The sequence below is a fragment of the Sorex fumeus genome, unplaced genomic scaffold (assembly GCF_029834395.1).
Source record: "Sorex fumeus unplaced genomic scaffold, SorFum_2.1 ptg000002l, whole genome shotgun sequence".
NCBI classification, from domain to species: Eukaryota; Metazoa; Chordata; class Mammalia; order Eulipotyphla; family Soricidae; genus Sorex; species Sorex fumeus.
In genome coordinates this window covers 78,453,414-78,474,308 of record NW_026606059.1, presented here as the reverse complement: position 1 = coordinate 78,474,308, position 20,895 = coordinate 78,453,414, and the positions used below count along the sequence as shown (strand labels likewise).

General features: G+C 46.4%; 1 protein-coding gene across 5 annotated transcripts in view; it reads right to left on the bottom strand.

Annotated features, from left to right (window-relative positions):
* UBR5 (ubiquitin protein ligase E3 component n-recognin 5) overlaps positions 1-20,895 on the bottom strand; it is a 116,172-nt gene that overhangs the window by 14,085 nt on the left and 81,192 nt on the right. For 3 of the 5 annotated variants that reach the window (XM_056113281.1, XM_056113287.1, XM_056113301.1), the window contains exons 35-51: positions 17,163-17,286; positions 16,554-16,665; positions 15,593-15,724; positions 15,009-15,270; positions 14,270-14,534; positions 13,852-14,063; positions 11,592-11,822; positions 11,150-11,223; positions 9,930-10,102; positions 9,707-9,820; positions 7,572-7,792; positions 7,027-7,147; positions 6,836-6,940; positions 4,267-4,510; positions 2,674-2,785; positions 1,647-1,791; positions 812-942 (exon numbers count right to left, since the gene is read on the bottom strand). In XM_056113281.1, coding sequence (XP_055969256.1) covers positions 812-942; positions 1,647-1,791; positions 2,674-2,785; positions 4,267-4,510; positions 6,836-6,940; positions 7,027-7,147; positions 7,572-7,792; positions 9,707-9,820; positions 9,930-10,102; positions 11,150-11,223; positions 11,592-11,822; positions 13,852-14,063; positions 14,270-14,534; positions 15,009-15,270; positions 15,593-15,724; positions 16,554-16,665; positions 17,163-17,286 — 2,778 coding nt within the window. The remainder of the gene's footprint in view (positions 1-811; positions 943-1,646; positions 1,792-2,673; positions 2,786-4,266; positions 4,511-6,835; positions 6,941-7,026; positions 7,148-7,571; positions 7,793-9,706; positions 9,821-9,929; positions 10,103-11,149; positions 11,224-11,591; positions 11,823-13,851; positions 14,064-14,269; positions 14,535-15,008; positions 15,271-15,592; positions 15,725-16,553; positions 16,666-17,162; positions 17,287-20,895) is intronic. The other 2 variants (XM_056113295.1, XM_056113302.1) reach the window with 1 other exon arrangement.

Sequence of the window (20,895 nt, the reverse complement as noted above, 5' to 3'; positions counted from 1 at the left end):
CGGGAGGGGAAGGAGGGAGTTGCTGCAGTGGGGGAGACACACTTTGGGCCCTGTGCCCCACCAGCTGAATATCTTACTAGCCCCCGAATGTACTTCCTATAATTTCTAATAGCACAGAAGGTAGGGCGTCGGCCTTGCACATGGCCCACCTGGGTTCAATTCCTCTGCCCCTCTCAGAGAGCCCAGCAAGCTACCGAGAGTATCTCGCCCGCACGGAAAAGCCTGGCAAGCTCCCCGTGATGTATTCGATATGCCAAACACAGTAACAACAAGTCTCACAATTTGTTGTGGGACGTTACTGGTGCCCGCTCAAGCAAATCGATGAACGATAGGAGGACAATGACAGTGACAGCTCCGTAAGTGATCTTCACAAACTCAGTGATGACTAAAGTTTTACTTTTCTGCTAATACATGTGATATCAATCGTGAGTTTTAAATAATTTCTCGAAAAACCACTGAAACCAAAAGACACAGCACAGGGGTCAGGGGCACATGAGTGCCCACCCAGATTACAACCCCAACTCCATGTGACCTTCCGAGCATCACATGCATATGGGTGGATACGAGTGTGTGTGCGCGCATGTGTGTCTCATCCACCCTGGTGGTCCCAATACTACTTCACCTGAGCAGCCTCAGGGGCTGGCACCTGGTGGGTGGAAGATCACTGGGAGATACTGCTGAGGGGGGGGGGTGTCTCCCCAGTCTCACCCCAAGAAAAACCATGTAAAGCCAAAGATACAGGTGGCGCCCACATGCTAAAGCAAAAGTGACTTCTGTGTAGCTGGTAAGGCTTCCCAGCCACCCACATTACCGTCCGTGGGCAATGATGAGCTCCATCGCCTCGTCCACTCTTGCTCGCAGAGAGTCTTCACTTGCTAGGAGGAGAAGCAGCTGCGCCGGCGACAACTCCAGCAGCATGCCTGTGATTTTACTGGCAAATGCCTGCAAAGCATCAACAAATGATTTTTAGTTGTTGTTCCCATATCACTGGAAACCTTGTCTAAAGAAGTAATCTTTTATCTCTCCCCTCCCCCGCCAAAGATGGCATACAGGAATCTTAGGTCACAAATACAAAAACATTTGGAATCACTGAAGTATTTGATTAAGCTTAAGAGGCTAATCGTAAAGACCGACAGTCCATGCAGCCAGCACGATCTTGTTTAACTAGCTGACGTCTGTATACTTTTAATGTCTCAGAGCTTTACATAATATACAAATACTTATTTCCATTTTATCTTTCTTCCAAGAGTGAAAATACTTCTTTCACTGAAGACATATAAAAAATATTTCTATCACTGAAGACAGACATGGAAGATGAGGGGGCAGAGAGGAAAATAGGCTTATGCTGGTTAAGGATTTACCAAGACACCTCATCACCAGTAAAGCACCCTGTATTTGCCGACTATAGCAGCTGTTCCGTGGGAAGAGATAAATCCCGGGGGCAAATGGAGCCTGGCACAGGCAGGACACGCCAACCGAACTCAGCTACACCTCACAAAGCTGTTTCCGGCCTTTGCTTTGCTTGAATTTGCTTTCTACAATGGCCATCACCCACAGGTTTGCTAGTAGCTGACAGTCTTTTTGTCTTTAATCCCGCACTAGGAACGGGTCAGCCACAGAAGAGGGACCGCGTGTTCCGAACATACTGGCTGCATGGCCTGGACGCGAGGGTAGAGCCGCTCTCCGAGAGCCTGGCGGTGCGCGGGCAGAGGGTCGGGGTCATCGCTAGGGTTCCCCTCCGAGGCAGGTCTGAAGGGCCGAGTGTCAATGGAAAGCTGTCTTCTGAAGTCTCTGCAGGAGGAAAGAGGCCTGGCTTACTTGGCCCTGCCTGTCGCAAAGCTGCAGTTGCAGGCGTGCAAGCAGGAAGCCGGGAGAGCAACGCTGCTTTGGGGAAGCGATCACAGGTGGGAAAGGGAAGGGGCTCATGGCTGGGCAGTACTTTGATTGCTTGGGAACCTAGGAATTCCACTTGATTCTACAGGAGAAGGATCTTAAAATACCAGAAATTAAAGACCTACCCATAATTCCTGAAAATTTTAGTCAGATTTAACCGCCCCCAAATGAAGAAAAATTAGTGACTGCTACAATCAAAACTTTAAAACAAATAAAAATTGAGGTAGTTAATAAAATTATCAGAGCATAACTTGCATATGTTAAGACCCTTGTTCAATTCCCGGGTACCCCACATTCCTCCTGCCTCATGCTGAGTGGGATAAAACTGTCAATTTATTTTCAACAGCCCCTGTACTTTTAAAACTTAGTATTTTAATAACTTGAATTATTTTATAGTTGTCATGTTTAGGTGGCACTGTCCTCCCGTTGTTCATCGATTTGCTCGAGCGGGTACCAGTAATGTCTCACAACAAATTGTGAGACTTGTTACTGTTTTTGGCATATTTGAATACGTCACTGGGAGCTGGCCAGGCTTTGCTGTGCGGGCGAGGTACTCTCGGGAGCTTGCCGGGCTCTCTGAGAGGGGCGAAGGAGTCCAACCTGGGTCGGCTATGTTGGCTGCGGGCACGGCAAACACCCTCCCCGCTGTGCTATCGCTCCAATCCAGGTAAATATTTAAATTTTCATTTTCAAGAAAAAAAGTCCCCGAGATTCTTTTCCAAGCCGACCTCCAATCACTTCACCAGGGTCACATTCAAGGCGAGATGCAAGTGGCCTCACCTGTCCCGATCTCTTCGTGAGCCTGCTCGCAGGCCGCTGCTCCTCCTCATTTCCCTCTCTCTCTCCCTTTCCCGGTCCCTCTCTCCCCTGTTCCTCAATCTCTGCATTAAACCTGGAAGAAAACATGAAATACACCATTAAGTATAAAAGCAACTGCTTCGAATTTTACAGACACCTCAAGTAAGATGACAGAACCGGCACCGCCTTCCTTGGCATCCATGCAGGCCTTCCCTCATACTTCCTGGGTGGGAGGCTGGGCTGACAGAAGGCCTGCACGAATCATCCGTCTAATGAATCTCCCTCGGATCACATCAAAGCCATAGAACAGTAAGTCCTACCTAGGGCTACACCGGTGTCACCGTGAGAAATGCTCAGATTTCTTGGAGAGGTTACTTGAACATCTCTACTCTAAGTTTGGCGGTAGGCACTACAGACCAACTATATGCCGGCTGTCGGTTATTTTTAAAACCGTGAGTGTACATCCAAATATGTAGTGATGAAATATTGGGACTTTTACGGTTTTCTCATTAATGTTTGCCAATTTCTATTATAGGACCTTAGAAAATTTAATGATGAAAGGTTGGGCTATTTTCCCCATCGTGACATTCTTAATCCTCTCTAGGGGCCCTGATTTGGATTTACATACAGAACCCTAGCAAGACAATACATGGTCACTACAGCCAAAATCAAAATCACAACTTTTAATAAAAGGCCCTCCCGTTGTTCATCGATTTGCTAGAGCGGGTACCAGTAACGTCTCCATCATGAGACCTGTTGTTACTGTGTTTGGCATATCGAATACGTCACGGGGAGCTTGCCAGGCTCTGCCGTGTGGGTGAGATCCTCTCGGTAGCTTGCCGGGCTCTCCGAGAGGGGCGGAGGAATCGAACTTGGGTCGGCCATGTTGGCTGCGTGCAAGGCAAACGCCCTACCGCTGAGCTATCGCTCCAGCCCTTTTAATAAGTATCTATTTTAATAAGTTTTAATAAGTATCTATAGGTTCCCTCTTCAGCAATGTGGTATATAGACAATCACTTGTTCCTACTTCAAATGAATCGCCAATTTTCACCTACTTAAGGCTAACGAAAGCAAAACATGTCCCTACACCCCCAAGTCTTGCTAAATTCAACAGTGAAGTTAGTGGCAGAGTCAGTCAAATCTATATTTGGTATCATATTCCATCTCGCTGGGCACCAAGAGCAACTTAACAAATCAGACTTTAAATAAGGCTGCTGCTGCGAACAATGTTCTCTTCTCTGCTATCTAGAAGAACAATTAAATGTTGGGGCTGGAGAAACTGCAATTTGCTCATTGAATTTCATAAAACCGATCTCTATGGATCTTTCAATATACAAACCCCAGGCAGGAAACAACTGAAGTGAGTTATTAGCAAACTAACATTTACGAAAACGAATTTATAGTAAGTATAAGCTTTTCGGTAATAGCACTTTAAATGATAAATTGTTAATTTGGAATGAAATTTAAAATATAAGACGTACACTGAATTTCCCCACTATAAATACATGTAGGCACAACTCTCTGTTCAGATGGAGCACAGAACTTGGAGGGCGCTTATTTGTCTTGGGCACTTACTTGTATGGGTGCCCTTGTTGGCATTTTGGATACAATCTAGATTTGGCAGTTTTTCATTCGACAAAAAGGCCTGTGCAATGGCTGTGTAAAAACTCCGTGCCACACCACTGCCCTCTCCTGGCTCGTCCTTAAACGTGACCTTCACTCTGTGTACGGCCATGGGGGTGGTGGCACATCTCCGCCCGAAGTGATTGTTCAGCTGTCTCATCGTCTGCTGGATAAGGAGATCTCGATCCCGATCCACCTAGGGACACCAAGATCAGTGAATTCAGTGTTGGAAAAATATCACTCAACAGTCTTTCTACATAAAACCCAAAAATTGATTTCAGCTCTTTCTCGGTGTTGATTTGGATTCTCAGGAACTTACATGTTCTGGCTACCCAACGTTTTCAACCAACCATACAAGAATACCTTGCAATAAAAAAGAAAATGGAACTTAACTCAATTCTAACATTTTTTCTTTTTTTTTTTTGAGTTTTGGGCCACACTTGACAGTGTTAGGGCACACTCAGAGTTCACTCCTGGCAGGACTCAGGGGACGACCCTACATAGTGCCTTGGATTAAACCAAGGTGAGGCATATGCAAAGCAAGCACTTTACCGCTGTCCTATCTCTCTGGCCCTATTTCTAACATTTTCTTACAGAAAGCTATAACCAGAAAACAGCAATCTAATTCTGGAATATACCAGAACAAATTACAAGGGAATCACAAGAGGAAATATTTAAAGAGAAGAAAACGTAGGATTGCTGTTTTCAATGACTGACCACCAGCAAGGTAAAAGAGAATCAACCAACTAAGAAAAACTGTCCCTTCTTACAAATGACATACTCACTAATGATGTATACATAACACCTAAAATAAAGAGCAAAACCAAAAACTTGATTTTTTAAAAAAGTGGGCAGAACAGATTATATGTTCAAAAAAGAAAAAATTAAACTGATCCTTAAATATATAAAAATGCTTTGGTTTTTCACAAGAGAAATGAGTATTAGAAGTATTCTAAGCTGCCATTTCTTATATATCAGTTTGGCAAAAATCAAAGATATGGACAATCAATTAATGGAAAACTAAACAGAATCAAATATTCCACACTGATGTTGAAAATACCAACTGTTAAAAAAAAAAACGTTATGCACAGCTATTTGGCAAAATTGTACCTGTGCCCTGCCACCCAGCAATTCCATGTCTAGGAATCTTTACCAAAGACGCACTTACCAAAAAAATAAACTGACGGTATTTATCAAAAAGCTACTAACTGTATGCAAATGATAGCATGCACAGAAGAACAATTTCAAGTGTGTCTTTAAAACCACGGTAATGTGACTGTCCATCTCCCATCACGTGTGCTCTAAAGACCAAGAACTTCAAGGGAATCAGAAGCTATTTTTGTCACCATGTTGCTGATGTCGATTCTGCAATTCTGACTATTCTATACTTGCTGTGGAATAAAAGCAAACAAGAACCAGAGCACAGACTCTGCATTCGGGAGCCCTGGATTAGCTCTATAGCACCATTGTGTCCCCCAGCCGCATGACCCTTAAATGGCGGAATGTGTAAGTAATTGTGTGCGTGTCCACAAGTCTCAACCAAACAACTCCCAGATCTCAACTGAAGCAGCAATAACCTAGATGAACACACGATGTAGTCCTCCTGCCTTGGTCAGAAGGCAGGGTCCACAAGAGGAGCCCTCCTGGCTCTGCTCACTAGTGGTTTAGGCCTCACAAAGCAGGGAACACCGGGACCAACCCCAGCGGCTTGGAGACTCTGTGGCGTGGGGACCCAGGGAACAGAAGTCAGAGCACACGGGCCTGTGCTCCACCCTCCAACCTTTGAACAGGTCCCCAATTCCTGTAACTTCCCTTTTTCCTTTACTGGGATTCTGTGATTTACAATACTGCTAATGAGGGCTTCTCATGCACGGTAGCTTTCCTATTTTACAGGCTTTGTGACCAAGCCACAGGAAAAGGCCTAGAAGCAATGAGAGAGCAGGAAGCAGTGGCCCAAGGTCCTATGCCCAGACTTGAAGTTTCCAACTAAGAGGAACCAGGGCTACTAGAAGACATGGCTGATTCAAGATCTGTGACAGGAAGGAACACGCCAAAAAAGGAAGTGACTGAAACTGCGTAAAAAGAAGTCTGGGGCCAAAAGTACGGAGGACCCTCCCACTTCCAGAACAACTTGAGCATGAATCGAAGTGAAAAGCTTAGTGGAATGAAGCCCATCAAAAAATAACCACAAGTTTCTTTTTTTAATTCATGCATGATGATACAAAAAAACTCACCAATCTTCTTTAGAGGATGCTAAGAAACCAACTGCCAGAGATAATCATGAGCAGCCTCATTAATGTCTTTCAATTTCCTTTTTCATTTGTTTTTGGGCCAACCGGGAGGTGCCTGGAGCTGGGGCGCGAACCTCGGCCCAAGTGCGCCAGCCCCTGTGCCCAGCCCAGCTTTTTTCTTTCGATTTCTTAGTACACAGTACATATTCCTAAGCAAGATTTGTTATATTTTGTTTTTAAGCTTTGTATAGATGGCAGACTGTATGTGTAATACAAGAAAATCTAAATACCTTTACCTCTAGTGATAAATCTCTTGACTGCTGGTTTCTCAGTTTTTCCATTTCTCTACGGAATTTTGATTCTTTTACCTCAAAACCACCCAATTCAGTTAGGATCTTAAAAAAAAAAGCATGACAGAATTATTCTCTGAAATATGGTCTTAACTGGCAGACTAGAACTTAAAAGTACTTAAGATACATACTGAGCCGGGCTCTGCTCCGACGTCCTCCATGAAGACTCTACCGAAGAGCTCTAAGGAAAGGCGCCAGCGTCCCAAGAGCATGTCGTGGGAAATGACCATCCCCATGAAGCTGCACTGGGGCCTGCAAGGAAGATAGGGTGCTTCTGAGATTGGAATCGTCACCCCGCCTCTCCTCCCTGGCACACAACTTTCCTAGAACTCCTCATTTCCTGCAGAACTTTCCTCATCCCCGGCTGCTTCCTGCCAGACCTGAGCGAAGCTCGGAAACAAGCCTGTAACCGGCGATCTGGCCTGGGTGTACCTCGACTCATGAAGAAAGGATACTCATCAATGAATGCTGAACTAAGTCACCTCCAAACCCTAAATCCAGGAGACCTTTAAAATATATGATTTTAATCTCAGGAAGCAAAGAAATGGCAGTTATTTCTGTTATCTACACAGAACAGAAATAGACATAATCGAAAGCCCTCTCAATAAAAATTCCTACAAGAAACACAGAAGCCATATGCAGTGCGCAACAGAAAACGGCTGTGGCGGGCGCATACCTGAAGGAGGTGAGAGGCGGCCCCTCGCTCTCCGTCAACCCGATCTCGGCCAGCAAGCTGCTCTTGAGCTGTGCGGCGAGGTCATGCGCCGAGGGCCCCGGCTTGGAGCTCTCTGCTTCTTCGGGCAGCAGACTTGGCTCGTCCCCTTCCTTTTTTTGCCGGGTTTGCATGTTCATGACATTTTTCAGATTAGCAGCATAAGACATTTTAGTTGGAAGAACCTAAGAATTTTTTTGTTTAAAAGTTAAATGTAAACAAACAAAAAACAAAACACAAGATGAGATTGACATTTCCTTTTCAGCTTAACAAAATTCCACAGAAATCACACTGAAGTTAATTTCTTTCTGGTACATCAGCTACCAACAGTCAGCCTACTTCTCTTCTAGCGGAATCCTGGCTGACCTCCCAGCCCTTACTACATCGCTTCATGAAGCTTTCAGCAGGGATCTTTGCATATACACGCAATCACAATGAAATCTTTTAAAGAAATTTCAGTATTTGTGTTCTCCATCACTTTTTGGGTTTATTAGGCCACACAGGACAGTGCTTAGAGCACACTTCTTGTTCTGTGCTCAGGATTACTCCTGGTGGTGGTTGGGGGATCCATATGTGTTGCCAGGGGTCAAACCCAGGTCAGCTCACTACATACAAGGCAAGTGTCCTATTACCCACTCTCCTATTTGGGTGGGCTGGTGAGACAGGGATAGAAGGGCACCCTCAGGTGGCACGCAGTAGGCAGAACTCAGAAACACAGCTCAGAGGACTAAACTCGGGCCTCCTACAAGAAAAGCAGGTGCTTCAGCCACTGAGCTCTCTCCCGTCTGTTTTCACTTACTGAAACCAAATAAACAAACAAAAAAACAGCATTCAACTCCCTGTCTTCAGTGCCTTCTGTTAATTATTACTCTTTTCACTAAAAATACAGTTGCAGGTATAGCAGGTAGGGTATTTGCCTAGCACAGCTATTTCTGAAGTTTTGAGTCCCTACACATTTTGGTAATATTAAATTGGTTCTTAAAAGTGAAATTTGGGGGCTGAAGCAATAGCACAGCAGGTAGGGTGTTTGCCTTGCACGCGAAAGACCCAGGTTCGATTCCCAGCATCCCATATGGTCCCCTGAGCACCGCCAGGAGTAATTCCTGAGTGCAGAACCAGGTGTAACCCAAAAAGCAAACACACACACACACACACACACACACACACACACACACACACACACACACAACAGTTTGCAGGTTCTTGGCCGAACCCAGACCTTGCTATGGTAACAACAGGTAATCCCACATCTCTCCAAGCCTCAACATCTGACCCATAAAATCTGGATGTTTTTGACCCAACAGGATTATAAGAATATATTTATTATTATTATTATTATTATTATTATTATTATTTTGCTTTTTGGGTCACACTTGGCGATGCACAGGGGTTCCTCCTGGCTCTGCACTCAGGAGCTACTCCTGGCAGTGCTCAGGGGACCATATGGGATGCTGGGAATAGAACCCGGGTCGGCCGCGTGCAAGGTAAACGCCCTACCCACTGTGCTATTGCTCCAGCCCCCAAAAATATATTATTTAACATTTAAATATTACTGTATTATTCTTACACTGGAGTCATAGTGCTTTGAGAAATGTTATATATATGATCATATAAAAATGTTTTATGCAGTGTAGGGCACCGTTCTTGCATGTAGCTGACCCAGGTACAATCCCAAACACCCCATTTGGTCCCCTATCAGGAGTGATCACTGAGGGCAGAGCCAGGGGTAAATCCTGAGCACCACTGTATGGCCCCAAACCAAAACCAAAAAGAGCCCGAAAAAAACCTTATGCATATAAAAAATTTACATTTTCCACAGCACACAGCAATTCTGTGAACTAAACAAACACATATTAAAATTGACATTTTCTGAAGTAAGCTGACACAACAAATGAGTCCCAACAGTTTTACGATACTGCTGGAATTCCTCTATTACAGTCAAAGGCAGAAAATTACTGATACTACCTTTACCGGGGGGTGGGGGTGGGGGTTGGGAGTTTGCAGGACATGACAATATTCTGAACTAATGATTTCCTAACAAATCTGCTACTGAAACAAGTGTTCATTCCCAGGTGATTGTGAAGATGGGCATCTCTTACCTCCAGGCAGTTTCTATCCACTGTGACCTCCATCAAGCACTTCCCACTACTGGCAGACGAAGAATAAAGACCCTGACTTGGCCGGCCAAAAAGGTCCTCCTTTCTAGCATTTGGCTGCAATTTTAACAGAAATAGTCTTGTTACACTGAACGCTTCAGAATAAATAAGGAAGTAAATAAATAAACAGTTAATTCTGAAGGAGCCTTAAAACTGCATAAGTGACCTGCAATAGATGCGGCTGATCCGCCAAGGGGATGGCTTCAGCCAGAGGCACTTCAAAAGGATTTGGGGGGATGCACCCAAGGAATGTCATGGAGTCCGATCGTCGGAAAAATGGATGGTTTTGGCCAGTTTCTGCAGGAAGAGAGTCATCATCCTTATCATTCAAAGTAGCACCTAAACATAAAGAAAGCAAAGGTCTGTTTAGGAAAATTAGGCAATTACAAAGGTAAGACTCATAAGCCCCTCAATCTTGAGCCCAAATTCTTATTATCCATAAAATATTAATCAAAAATAATTGTAAAAAAAAAATAAACAGGGTGTGTGTGGGGAGGGAGGTGTTTAGAAGGGCCACACCCAGTGGTGCTCGGGGCGACTTCTGATGATGCTCTAGGGACCACAATGCCGTGCCAGGGATGGAGCTGGGGACAATTGCCTTACCCACTGGATTCTATCTCTCTAGTTCCAAATATAACTTTAAGTAAAATGCCCGATAAATGAGTGGATAAAGATGTGGTACATTTGTATAATGAAATCATCGATGAGAAAAAGATGAAAATTTCCAACTCTTCCACAAACTGGAAGAAACTTGAGGGAATTATGCAAAATAAAATCAAATAGAAAAAAGTATTGACGGTTTCACCTATATGTGCAACAGAAATATGAACCTAAAATTCATTTTTAAAAGAAAACAAACAGGGGGACATTAATGACAGCACGAAGGTCGGCTGAGATGACAGGGGAGGATGTGGGGCTGGAAGGGGAGACACGCGTGGGAAAAAACGCTCTGGCACAGGTCAGAGGATTCAAGCCGACTCTAAAAAATAAAAGGCGGGGTGGGGGAAGCATGGGGTGGGGGCTAGCTTTTATATTTAGGAGTTGTGATCATCATTTCTCAATTTCTTTATTCCATTTTTATTGGGTCTAACATTTGCATAATGTTAGCAAATGTTTAGCTAAGAGTTTGCTTACATGTAGAACACGTCAAAGGTAAAAAAACTCAAAGGAAAGATAAAATTCGTAACATTCCTAAAATTCATCTTTATTTATGAAGCAAATAATGCCAGACCGAATAAGGATAAGACGGATAGGAAAAGCAAGGAATGGGACATAGAAAAGAGAAATTCCCACCCAGACAGAAAATAATGAAGTTAACAAGCTCGAAGGAAAAAGACTGAGGCAGCCATTTCTTGCAGTAGATTAGCAGATTTTCTGTGCACTAACTTTGATTGGTGTCATCATCATTTTCGTGTTCTGAGTCTTCATTATCAATACCCAGTTCCAAGAGTTCTCGCGTCCTTTGAATAGAAAAGAGTCATTTTACAGGGAGGATTTGTGCAATAGGAGCAGAAGCAAAGGCAAGGGGAAACCGAAGCAAATAAAACCAAAATGGTTAGTTAAGCATCTAAGCAATTGCTCCAATCTAAGTAGGAGCAAGGGGGAGGCGCTGGGTCCGGTGCGCGAACCAACCAAATATCCTCCCATGATAACACAGGCTCTTCAGAAGGGAAAAGCTGTTTGAAAGCAGAAGATACTTTGGAGCAGAGTTGGAAAACGCAACCCCGCTTTCCCAGACGAAATGTTTCTGTACAACGGTGTTCCCATTCCAAACCCGAACAGCGAAACTGAGCGGGAAACGCTAGCGAGAGCAGGGCAAGCGTGGTACCTTTTGCGTTCCAGCTGGGGCGTATCCAATGTTGTCTGCTGATTCATTGCTTTAATCCAATATATAAGGGCTTGAAACACATATGCCACATGCTTCAGCGAGCACACGTCCAGCACGGGAAGCACATCGGAATGCTCGTCGTTGTGTGAGCGCATTAAAGACAGAGCGTAGTTGAGGAAGTCCCCTCGGGCAGACATCATCCCTTGACGAGCGCTCAGCAGTGTGGCACGTCTAGGCAGGAAGAGGAATGAAACAGTTTCAGGAAAAACACGAGGGAAACTCACTATTATCCTAAGTAGGCAAAGGTGGGCATTGCACCTGCTCTAGGCGGCAACTTCCCTCAAGACCAGGGTCTGCAAGGTTGGACACTCTACATGAAAGCCTTCTTCAAACAGGTGGCCCCATGCCTTCCATGGGTCCCAACATTTGCATCCTTTTCCAGTTTGTTTCTGTTTGGGGGCCACACCCTATGGTGCTCAGGACTTACTCCTGGCTCTGTGCGCAAGGATCATCCCTGGGATCAAACTGTGGTCAGCCACGTGTAAGGCAAGTGCCCAACCGCTGCACTCGCTGTTCCAGGCCTCTAAAATTTACATTCCTACCAAGCTCTTGGACACCAGTGTTGCTGCTATTCTACACTGTAAGAACCGCTGCATAAAAATGGTGCCTAACGCACAAAACACAGAAAGAAACCATCGAGCTGGCTTGGCTACAAGCATTATAAAGCTTTAGTCCTTCAAAGAATACAATCACCAAATGAAAAGACAGACAACTTACAGAGTGGGCCAAGACTGGACAAATCATACTATGAAGAATAAAGGACTCACACAACTCAATTTTTTAAAAAATGGGGGTGGGGAGGAGGCAAAGACGAGAGCTCAGGGATCATAGGCACAATGACCCAAGTTTGATCCCTAGGCTGCATGAACCCGCAGCACCAGTGACCAGCCTTGGCACTGGACTGGCCAGGTTAGTTGAGTCTCACTAGGAGAGGCCCTCAAAGCAACGATGAGGATGATGATGATTTGGTACAAGATATTTGCCTTTTAAAATACTGGGGAGTATTTTAAAAATATTTAACATGAGTTGGAATGGTCCCACAGCTCTAAATATACTCAAAAGCACAGTTTAAGTGGGTAAGCCATGTGGTGCGCATGTACAGAATGTCACAACACCACCACCCGCTCGGGTTCTGGGGAGGGAAGCGTGACTTCGCTCTCCCTGTGTGGGAAGGCCAGCCCACGGAGAGCAGCAAGCCTGACCTGGGTGGAGCTGCCGCCAAGATCCTGCTCTCTAATCTTCACACTCAGTCAAGCACTCCGTTCTGCAGAATACACATTTCTACCAAATTCTCCCCCAGCTCCCAAATCTGTTCGGAACACTTCACTTCTTCTAACTTTCCTATTATTTGTTCAGAATCAAAGACTAAATTTGAATTCTGCTTAGTTTTTTCATAGGACTTGACTTTCTCTTTCTTTGTTCCAGGTCTTCTCTGTCCTGTTTTCTAAGTACACTGACTCTAGACCCCAACATAGTCTTGATGAATTTTCTAAGAGGTCCGCAGACCTGTCTTTCCTCGTCCGTGATTCATTTAAAGTGGCTAAGAGAAACCAAATTCTAGAACAGTGTTCTCAAAGTGGGTGATGTCGCCTCACCAGGGGTCACTGGAACAACTAACCCAGGCAACCCAGCAGCAGCCTCAGGTGCAACTGGGGAGCACTGAGTGATGATTTCCCCAAAAAGAGGGCAGTAAGTTTGGGACTCTCTTTTCTGGGCTGTGACTTGAGGCACCAGGCTGTGTCTGTTGGACAGAGAGCAAGGTCAATGCACAGCTGTGCTAGCCTAGGCCAATTTCTAGTCCTGGGGCAGGTGAGTCGCTGGACAGGAAGACTACAACAATGCAGAATGAAAGTATTCATGATTCGCCATCTTCCAGGGGGGAGTAAACTCGACTTGGGAAAGAGGGGCAGCTCTGGTGCGCAGACTGCCCCTTCCCGGTGCCTAAGCAGCTTCATTCATGGTGGAAAAAGTGGTTCCCCAAACGCACATTCCGAAGTGTGGCAGAAGCGAAGCAAACCTCTCGATAAGAGAGAGGCGGTCCACCCAACCACTTCCCAAATGAAATGCACTCAGAAGCAGACTTCCTGCCTTTGCTCTGGCACCATCAAGAGAGACGCACATAATGGAACAGCAACCTCACAGTTGCAGCCGTCTAGAATTTACGGACTCCACTAGACATGCACGCTGAGGCATTTCCTACCGTCTCCCTTCCAGAGTTCGTAAGCTAGCCTCTTCCCGCGCCGTCAGCCTCTCCCTCCGCGCTGAATTCTGAGACGCGTGAAGAGGATGGTTTGGGTGTCCAGGATCACCAGCAGATGCTAATGCAGAACCATAACGTAATTGAGCTTCAGTAGAATCCATAATACTGACCATCCAGTTCCAAGTGGGAATAAGCTTTTCTTCTACATAGTTCTATGAAGACCAAACTAAAATAGTTAAAACTATCCAAATAAAATTAAACTCGAGATAGTCGTAATATATAAACACTCAAATATTCATACAATGCACTGCCAATTCTAAGAGCCCCCAAAATAGATCTGTACAAGTAACTTTTCAAAACTTACCTCTAAGCGTAACTCTAATTTATTTTGCTTTAACTACAGAATGAAGACACTTGCCTGCAAGTTCACTGCATCTTGGTAAGTCAGCTTCACGGCTGCAGGAATCTGCGAGTACACGAGGTGGTTGTACTTAGGGATCAGGCCCATCAAGTCTGAGATTTGTCGGATGACAATGCTGTAGGCCCTGGCCAAACTGCTCGCGGAGGTCAAGTAGCTGCTCGCATTGCTGGCTTCCAGCGCCGCGGCTGCCGCGGCAGCACTAGTGCTGATGGTCCCGCTCCGGCGTAAGTTGGAAGGGTCGATATAAATCAGCCCTGCAGAACTCGCTGCGAGGGAAAAAGGACAACCAGTCACTGATGTCAGTTCCCAGTGGTCGCTCTCAAGTGCTCTATGTAAACTGAAAGATCGACTGTGTGGGCCAAGTGTCTAACTGGGCATAAAACTCTTAGGCTGCACTGCGCAAGGGAGAATGTCAGCAATCAGAAAGAATCGCTGCGGTGTTCTCAGAGGCAACTCCACACTGTTAACGGCCCAAACATCTGCTGATGCCTGGGGAGCGTGGAGAGGGAAGCAACGGGGAGAGGTCTACAGGGTGGGCTAAATACAGAGGCTGCCGCTGGCTCAAAGCAACAGAGGGGAGAGGGGAAACCTTACTGGAAGCACATGCCAAAACTGTTGCATCTGAACTCAGCAAACAATGAAGAATGATTATGAAACGACGTAATCTGTTCCGAGATGAGTGTGCATCATTTCTAAGGCCAGTGCAAGCGCCCTTAGGAACACCAAGCTCTGCAACTTGCCTGCTGGCGTGGACGTGCTGGAAGGGGCGGTGCTGGCCGCCCGCTGATGCTGGGCACTGCGGACAGCCCACTGCATGGAGCGGGGGGCCTGGGCGGCGCCGTTAGCATGGGAGCTGCTTGTGGTCCTCTCTAAGGGCTCATCGAGCATAAAGGTCTCCTGCTCTATGTCGTCACTCTGACTACTGCTGCTGTCAGAATCACTTGAGTCGTTCGACTGTGAGTCATCTTCAGAAAAGAAGGCAGGAACACTGCTCGCACCTAAATTGTTGATTTTTAAAACCAAAATAGTGTATGTTAGGGGGGTACCCCTTATTCAGAAAAATATGCACGTTAAATGTGTATTAAACTGAAGGCTGGGGTGTGATCAACAGTCAAAAACGCCCCATCACTAAAACAGTTTAATTAGATCAATCTTTGAAATGTTGCTTTGAACTCATCCATGATCCTTTCCCCAGTCGTTACAGTGCTGTTTTCTCCCCAGCAGGTCCACGGGCACGCATAAAAAAGCGCCCGTGCGCAGGCCTCAGGAGTCAGCCACCCAATACACACTCAATGCACAGCCCTGTACCAGGGAACATACCTGCTTCTGAGCCCGCAGTCGCTGCGGTGACAACACTTCTGCGCCCACTGGCGTTATCTTGGTTGCTATGGTTACTTTCACTGTCACTTTCTGTTTCAGCTGCAGCTAACAAGTCCAACTCCATGTCACTCCCTAGCGAACGTATATGAATAAGGGGGGAAAAACATCAACTCAGGGGGCTGGAGACAGGCACGAGAAGTGGGGTCCGCTAGAGGGCAGGGGCAGGGTCCAAGCCTGGCTGTGCTCTGGGGGAGATGACTGTGAGGCACTGCTCGCAGCTCTCCATGAACCAGATTTGTCCGGCTGAGTCTGGGAAGAAGCCGGGCTCCATTCCCATCTGCTTCCGGAAAGTGTCTATCCTTAGCTCACAGTGCCACGCACAGCAGAGCAGGGAGGAGACATTTCTCATGTGTGCAGCTGACTCTATGTCAATCATCATCACAACTTCCTGCTGAGATGACTGGGAGAGGTCAGCTGAGATGTGGAGACCCTTCTGTTGTCGGTGCCAGGGGCACCTGAGCCCGGTGCCTGCTCTCCTTAGGGACAGTGGCAGAAGGGAGTGAAGGCTGTACAGGGGCGGGAACCACTTAATAAAAATGTACCAACTACTAAGAAAAAATAAAAAAGAATGATCATGATTATGTAGCAGGAATTTAAAAAAAAAAAAAGCTAAAATGCTGATCATAAATGAGAAGCTACAAAAGCCCACACACAATACCTAAACGACAGAAACAGGGCCAGGGCCGCTGGGGAGGCCTGAAGGCAGAACCGTTCTGGCAATGCCTGGGGAGGGACCGGCCGTCTGGAGGCCTTTCCATACAGTGACTTAAAGCAAAGGGGAAAGGAGGACAGCTCATGTTCCGCGGCCACACAGGAGCACACCTGGGCACGTGTCTGGGCACGTGTCCATAAGTGGAACTCTGCCATCGGTCCTCAGCCCCGATTCCCAGGCCCCGCGTACCATCCTCGTCGTGCTCATCATGCTGTCCCTCGGCCTCCGCATTTTCTTCTCCATGTTCCTCCTGCTCGTCATGATGGTCCTCCTCTCCAGCAACACCCTCGACCACCTCAACCTAAAGCGACAATCTCATTTGTGGACAGTCCGAGCACAGGACAAACCCCCTCTAGCCTTCCTGGTCAGCTGGCGCACAGATAGAGCCATTTGGAAAATCTTTTCCAGTGACCATCTGCTCTCAGGGATTTCATTTCCACGGCTTGGACTCTGTGACCATCACCTGCGCCCATAACTGGACATGACAAGCCTAGCAGTGTGGGCAGTGGCCTTTAAAAGTCGGCAGTTGCAAGACCAACCTAAATCATACACTGATCTCCAAACTCCTACAATATTTCTCACATTGAAGTAATTATCCATCAATCACCAAGTAAAAAAAAAAAAAGCTCATTTCAGATGTCTCTTCGCACAGTAAGGATGGTTTAACTGATTATAGAAGAGACCGTGTAAGGCAAGTCTAAATACTGGCAGTCAAGGTCTGTAAGACAGTGAACGAGTAGTCCCAACCCCCAGCAACCAGTCCTTCCTCCCACAGAAGGGGTGAAACCATAAAAGCACCTCTTCCACATCTGCAGAAACAATGTCATCCTGTTCCTCATCTCGGCCCCGAACAGGCTGGGATTGGCTGATGCGCCGCTGCTGTGGATTCCGGATGATGTAGGATGACTGGGACTGGCTGGAGCTGCAGGAGAAACGGGAGGATTGAGGGTCTGCGGCACCGTGCTCTGGCCGCCAGCAGAGCTACACGTTTCTCAGTGTGATTCTACCTGACTCACTTGCCAGGACCCTATTTTCAATCTGACCAAAAGAATTCTGTAAGTGACCAGTATAGTTCTAGTATAGGTGACCAGTAAGTCACCTATAGTACACTGGGAAATACCAGAAGTGTACACTACTTACACAGATTTAACTTAAGAAGATTTTCTTACCAAGGCCTTCCTCATGTTTTTCTGTTCTTATTTTTGCAGGGCTTCGTTCTGCTTTGTTTTTTGGTGTTTTGGGGGGTGGGGGATGGGGAAACCCAGGAACTGCTTCCCTGCAGAGAGCAGCTGCTGCTGTCACTGCAGTCGCACATGGTACAAGCCAGCCGCTCCCCAAGACACCAGGTGTGACTTCTTTATAGCAGCCCACGTCCTAATCGCTGCCTTGTTTATGTGCAGAAGGAAACATGCCAATTCAAAAATACAATGTGAAACAGAATTGTAATGAAAGGTGGGGAATCTGTATTGAAAATGGCTTTAGAAGTGGGTGCTGGAGAGCTAGCACAGCAGGTGAGGTCTTGTCTTGCATAATCCAATCCCTGGAACCACAACACCCGGTTCCGGAATTCTGCCAGGAATGCTTCCCAAGCACTGCTGGGAGTGGCCCCATAACCAAAATTAATTGAAAAAAATAAAATCATAGGAAGAGGAGAAACCCAAGAATGGAGCTGAAAAGCAGGATGGCTGTTAAATAAATGATCCCACGACTGAACGCTTAGCTTTTGTTTACAGATTAAGGCCCAATCCATCTAAAAGAGGTTCATCAGTTCAAGAGCCTTGTTTATGTGTCCCTAGGTTTTTCCTCACAACAGCTGCTCCAAGAAATGAGAACCAAACAAGCCCTTGTGAAGAGCCACTGAGTAACAGGCAAAGAGCTAAAAAGCTCCTCAACACTGTTAGTTTAAGAAGGTACGGACTTCAGGGACTGCACAGCAGACAGTATAGTGGAGAGGGAGAGGGTGCTTGGCCTGTACCCGGCAGACCCAGGTTCAATTCCCAGCACCCCATGTGATCCTGAACGTGGCCCCCAAACCAAAATCAAAAAAATTCTTTTTTAATTTTACAAAGGGAGGGCTGGTCATGGGCTTCGAATACTAAGCACAAAACCAAGCAAACACTGATGGTCTGCCCAGAGGAAGAGCACAGGGGCTGGGGGCCAGCTGGCAAGTGCAGAGCCACATGCACGCCTTCCTGGGGCCGGCACACCTCGAGGGAGCACTACCCCAACTCTGTTCATCGCAATTCTTGGCAAGGGGTGAACTTGGGTCCTCAACCAAAGTATGATCCAGTGAGTAGTCAGGTGCTCGCGACCTCCCATCATCAAAGCAATGACAGCCCGCCAACAGAACTGCAGCTTCTTCACTCTGAGAAACCTCGAGCAAGATGATTTACTTCCTGGCTTGGGAGCCACATTGCCGGTGCAGGGATCCGGGATGGGGGTCTGGCAGTACACTCCAGCCCTCTCTAGGCTGAATTCCCCATCCCCCACCCCAGCACGAGGAGGAATCCAATTTAACAGCAGCTGCTAAAGATACCTGTAACTTAAATAAACTTCAATTTGCAGAGTTTACAGTTCCTCTTGTCATGTAATCCTTCTTATTACATGACACCCACGTTTGCTGATACTTTTTATGGGGTGCTGGGGCCTGGACCCGTGGCAGCTGCATGCAAGGCAAGCACCCAACCCACTGTACTATCTCTCTGGTCCCCCAATACTTTCTGAAGAGAGGACAGTGCCAGGAATCAAAACAAAGGGCCTCATGCATATAAGGATGAGCTTTACCAGTGAACCACATCCCTGGCTAAAGATAATTTTTGTTTGTTTCTGGGTTTGGGGACACACCTGGCTGTGCTCAGGATTTACTTGGGGCTCTGAGCTCAGGGATCACTCCTGATGGACTCGAGGGAACACACAGGATACGAGCAAGGCAAGCTCCCTACCCAATGTATTGTCTCTCCAGCACGCTCCCACACAAAAGCACCGTTCTCTGGTGATAAATCTTTGGTTAGGAGGCTTTCAAGGAGTCACAGACTTCACAGGAGATAGGCTGGGCACAGAAAGCTGTCTCAAAGACAACTGGTTCCTGGGATTTATCTACAGCCACACAAAGGCCAAGCAGGAGAGTACACAGCAGGTCTGTGGGCAGATGTCTCTCCTGAGAATGCACTGCACGTCTGAGCTCCACGGTGGGTTGCACTGGGCAGCAAGTTCTCACCACTCTGCCGTCTACCAGTGGCAGGATAGGAAACTGAAAGTATGTCTAAAACACCCTGAAAAACCTGTTCATCATACGTGCTAGATGGCTTTAGAAGTAACATCAAACTTCATGGAACTTTAATTTCGTTTCCTCACATTTAAAACTGGGAATCTCTTCCTAGGAAGATTAGAATAGGAAGCAGATCTAGGATACTTAAGATTGCTTCAAGAATTCTGAAAATGTTATTAAATGAGAGGGCTGGGAACAGAGCAGAAATAAATTGATTAATAGAAGTACGTGTGTTTGTGTGTGTGTGTGTGTGTGTGTGTGTGTGTGTGTGTGTGTTAAGTTTACTTTTGGTGTGTGGGTCACAGCCAGCGATGCTTAGGGATCACTCCTGACAAGGCTGAAGGAGTCATATAAGGTGCTGGCGAATGCATCTGGGCTGGCTACCCGCAAGGCAAACACTGTCCACTGTCCTGTCTCTCTAACCTGCATATGTGCATTTAAAAGGTAGAGGGAGGGGCCAAAGTAATAGTACAGTGGGCACACTTGCCTCGCACAAGGCCAACCCTGAATTTGATGACAGCACTCCGTGTAGTCCTCTGAGTCCTGCCAGGCAGGAGTCATCCCCAAGAGCAAAGCCATTAGTAAACCCTGAGAACAGCCTGTGTGGCCCCGCAAAAGTTGAGAGGAATACGAGAAATGCAAAAACACTAAACTCAATCCTTTATTCTCAATTTAATACAATGGAAATGTCAAGGATTACTCAAGTGTGCACTTCTGTTTTTTGGTTTTGTTTCTTGGGGGGTTTTGGGGCCACATCCGGTGATACTCAGGGCTTACTCCCCAATGCTTGGGAGACCACATATGGTGCTAGGGATGGAACCTGGGTTGAGCATGTACACGGTAAACACCTTGACCACTACATTTGCTCTCTTCAGCCTCCTCAAGTGAATACCCGTTATGAGGAGTGACTACACATGACACGGACTACATACTACTACTTTCCTCAAGGCTACAAGGAAAACCCCGCTTTCATAGCCAGACCTGCATTTAGATTCCAGGGTACCCAAGGAGACCTGACAACAAAAAAGATGAACACACGCACTGATACCTGGAGTGATCCAGACGCTCATGAGAAGGTGAGCATCAGCAGGAAATGGAAACCCATCACCAAATCAGGATGACACTGTTAGCACAGACCACGTGGGGGAAGCCTGGGAGACACCCAAATACCAAGCAGATCACCCACATTAACTGTAGCCATGCTTCAGAACACAAGAAAGAACCGTTTGCTGGTCTGAAAGACCGTATTAAAGCATCATCACG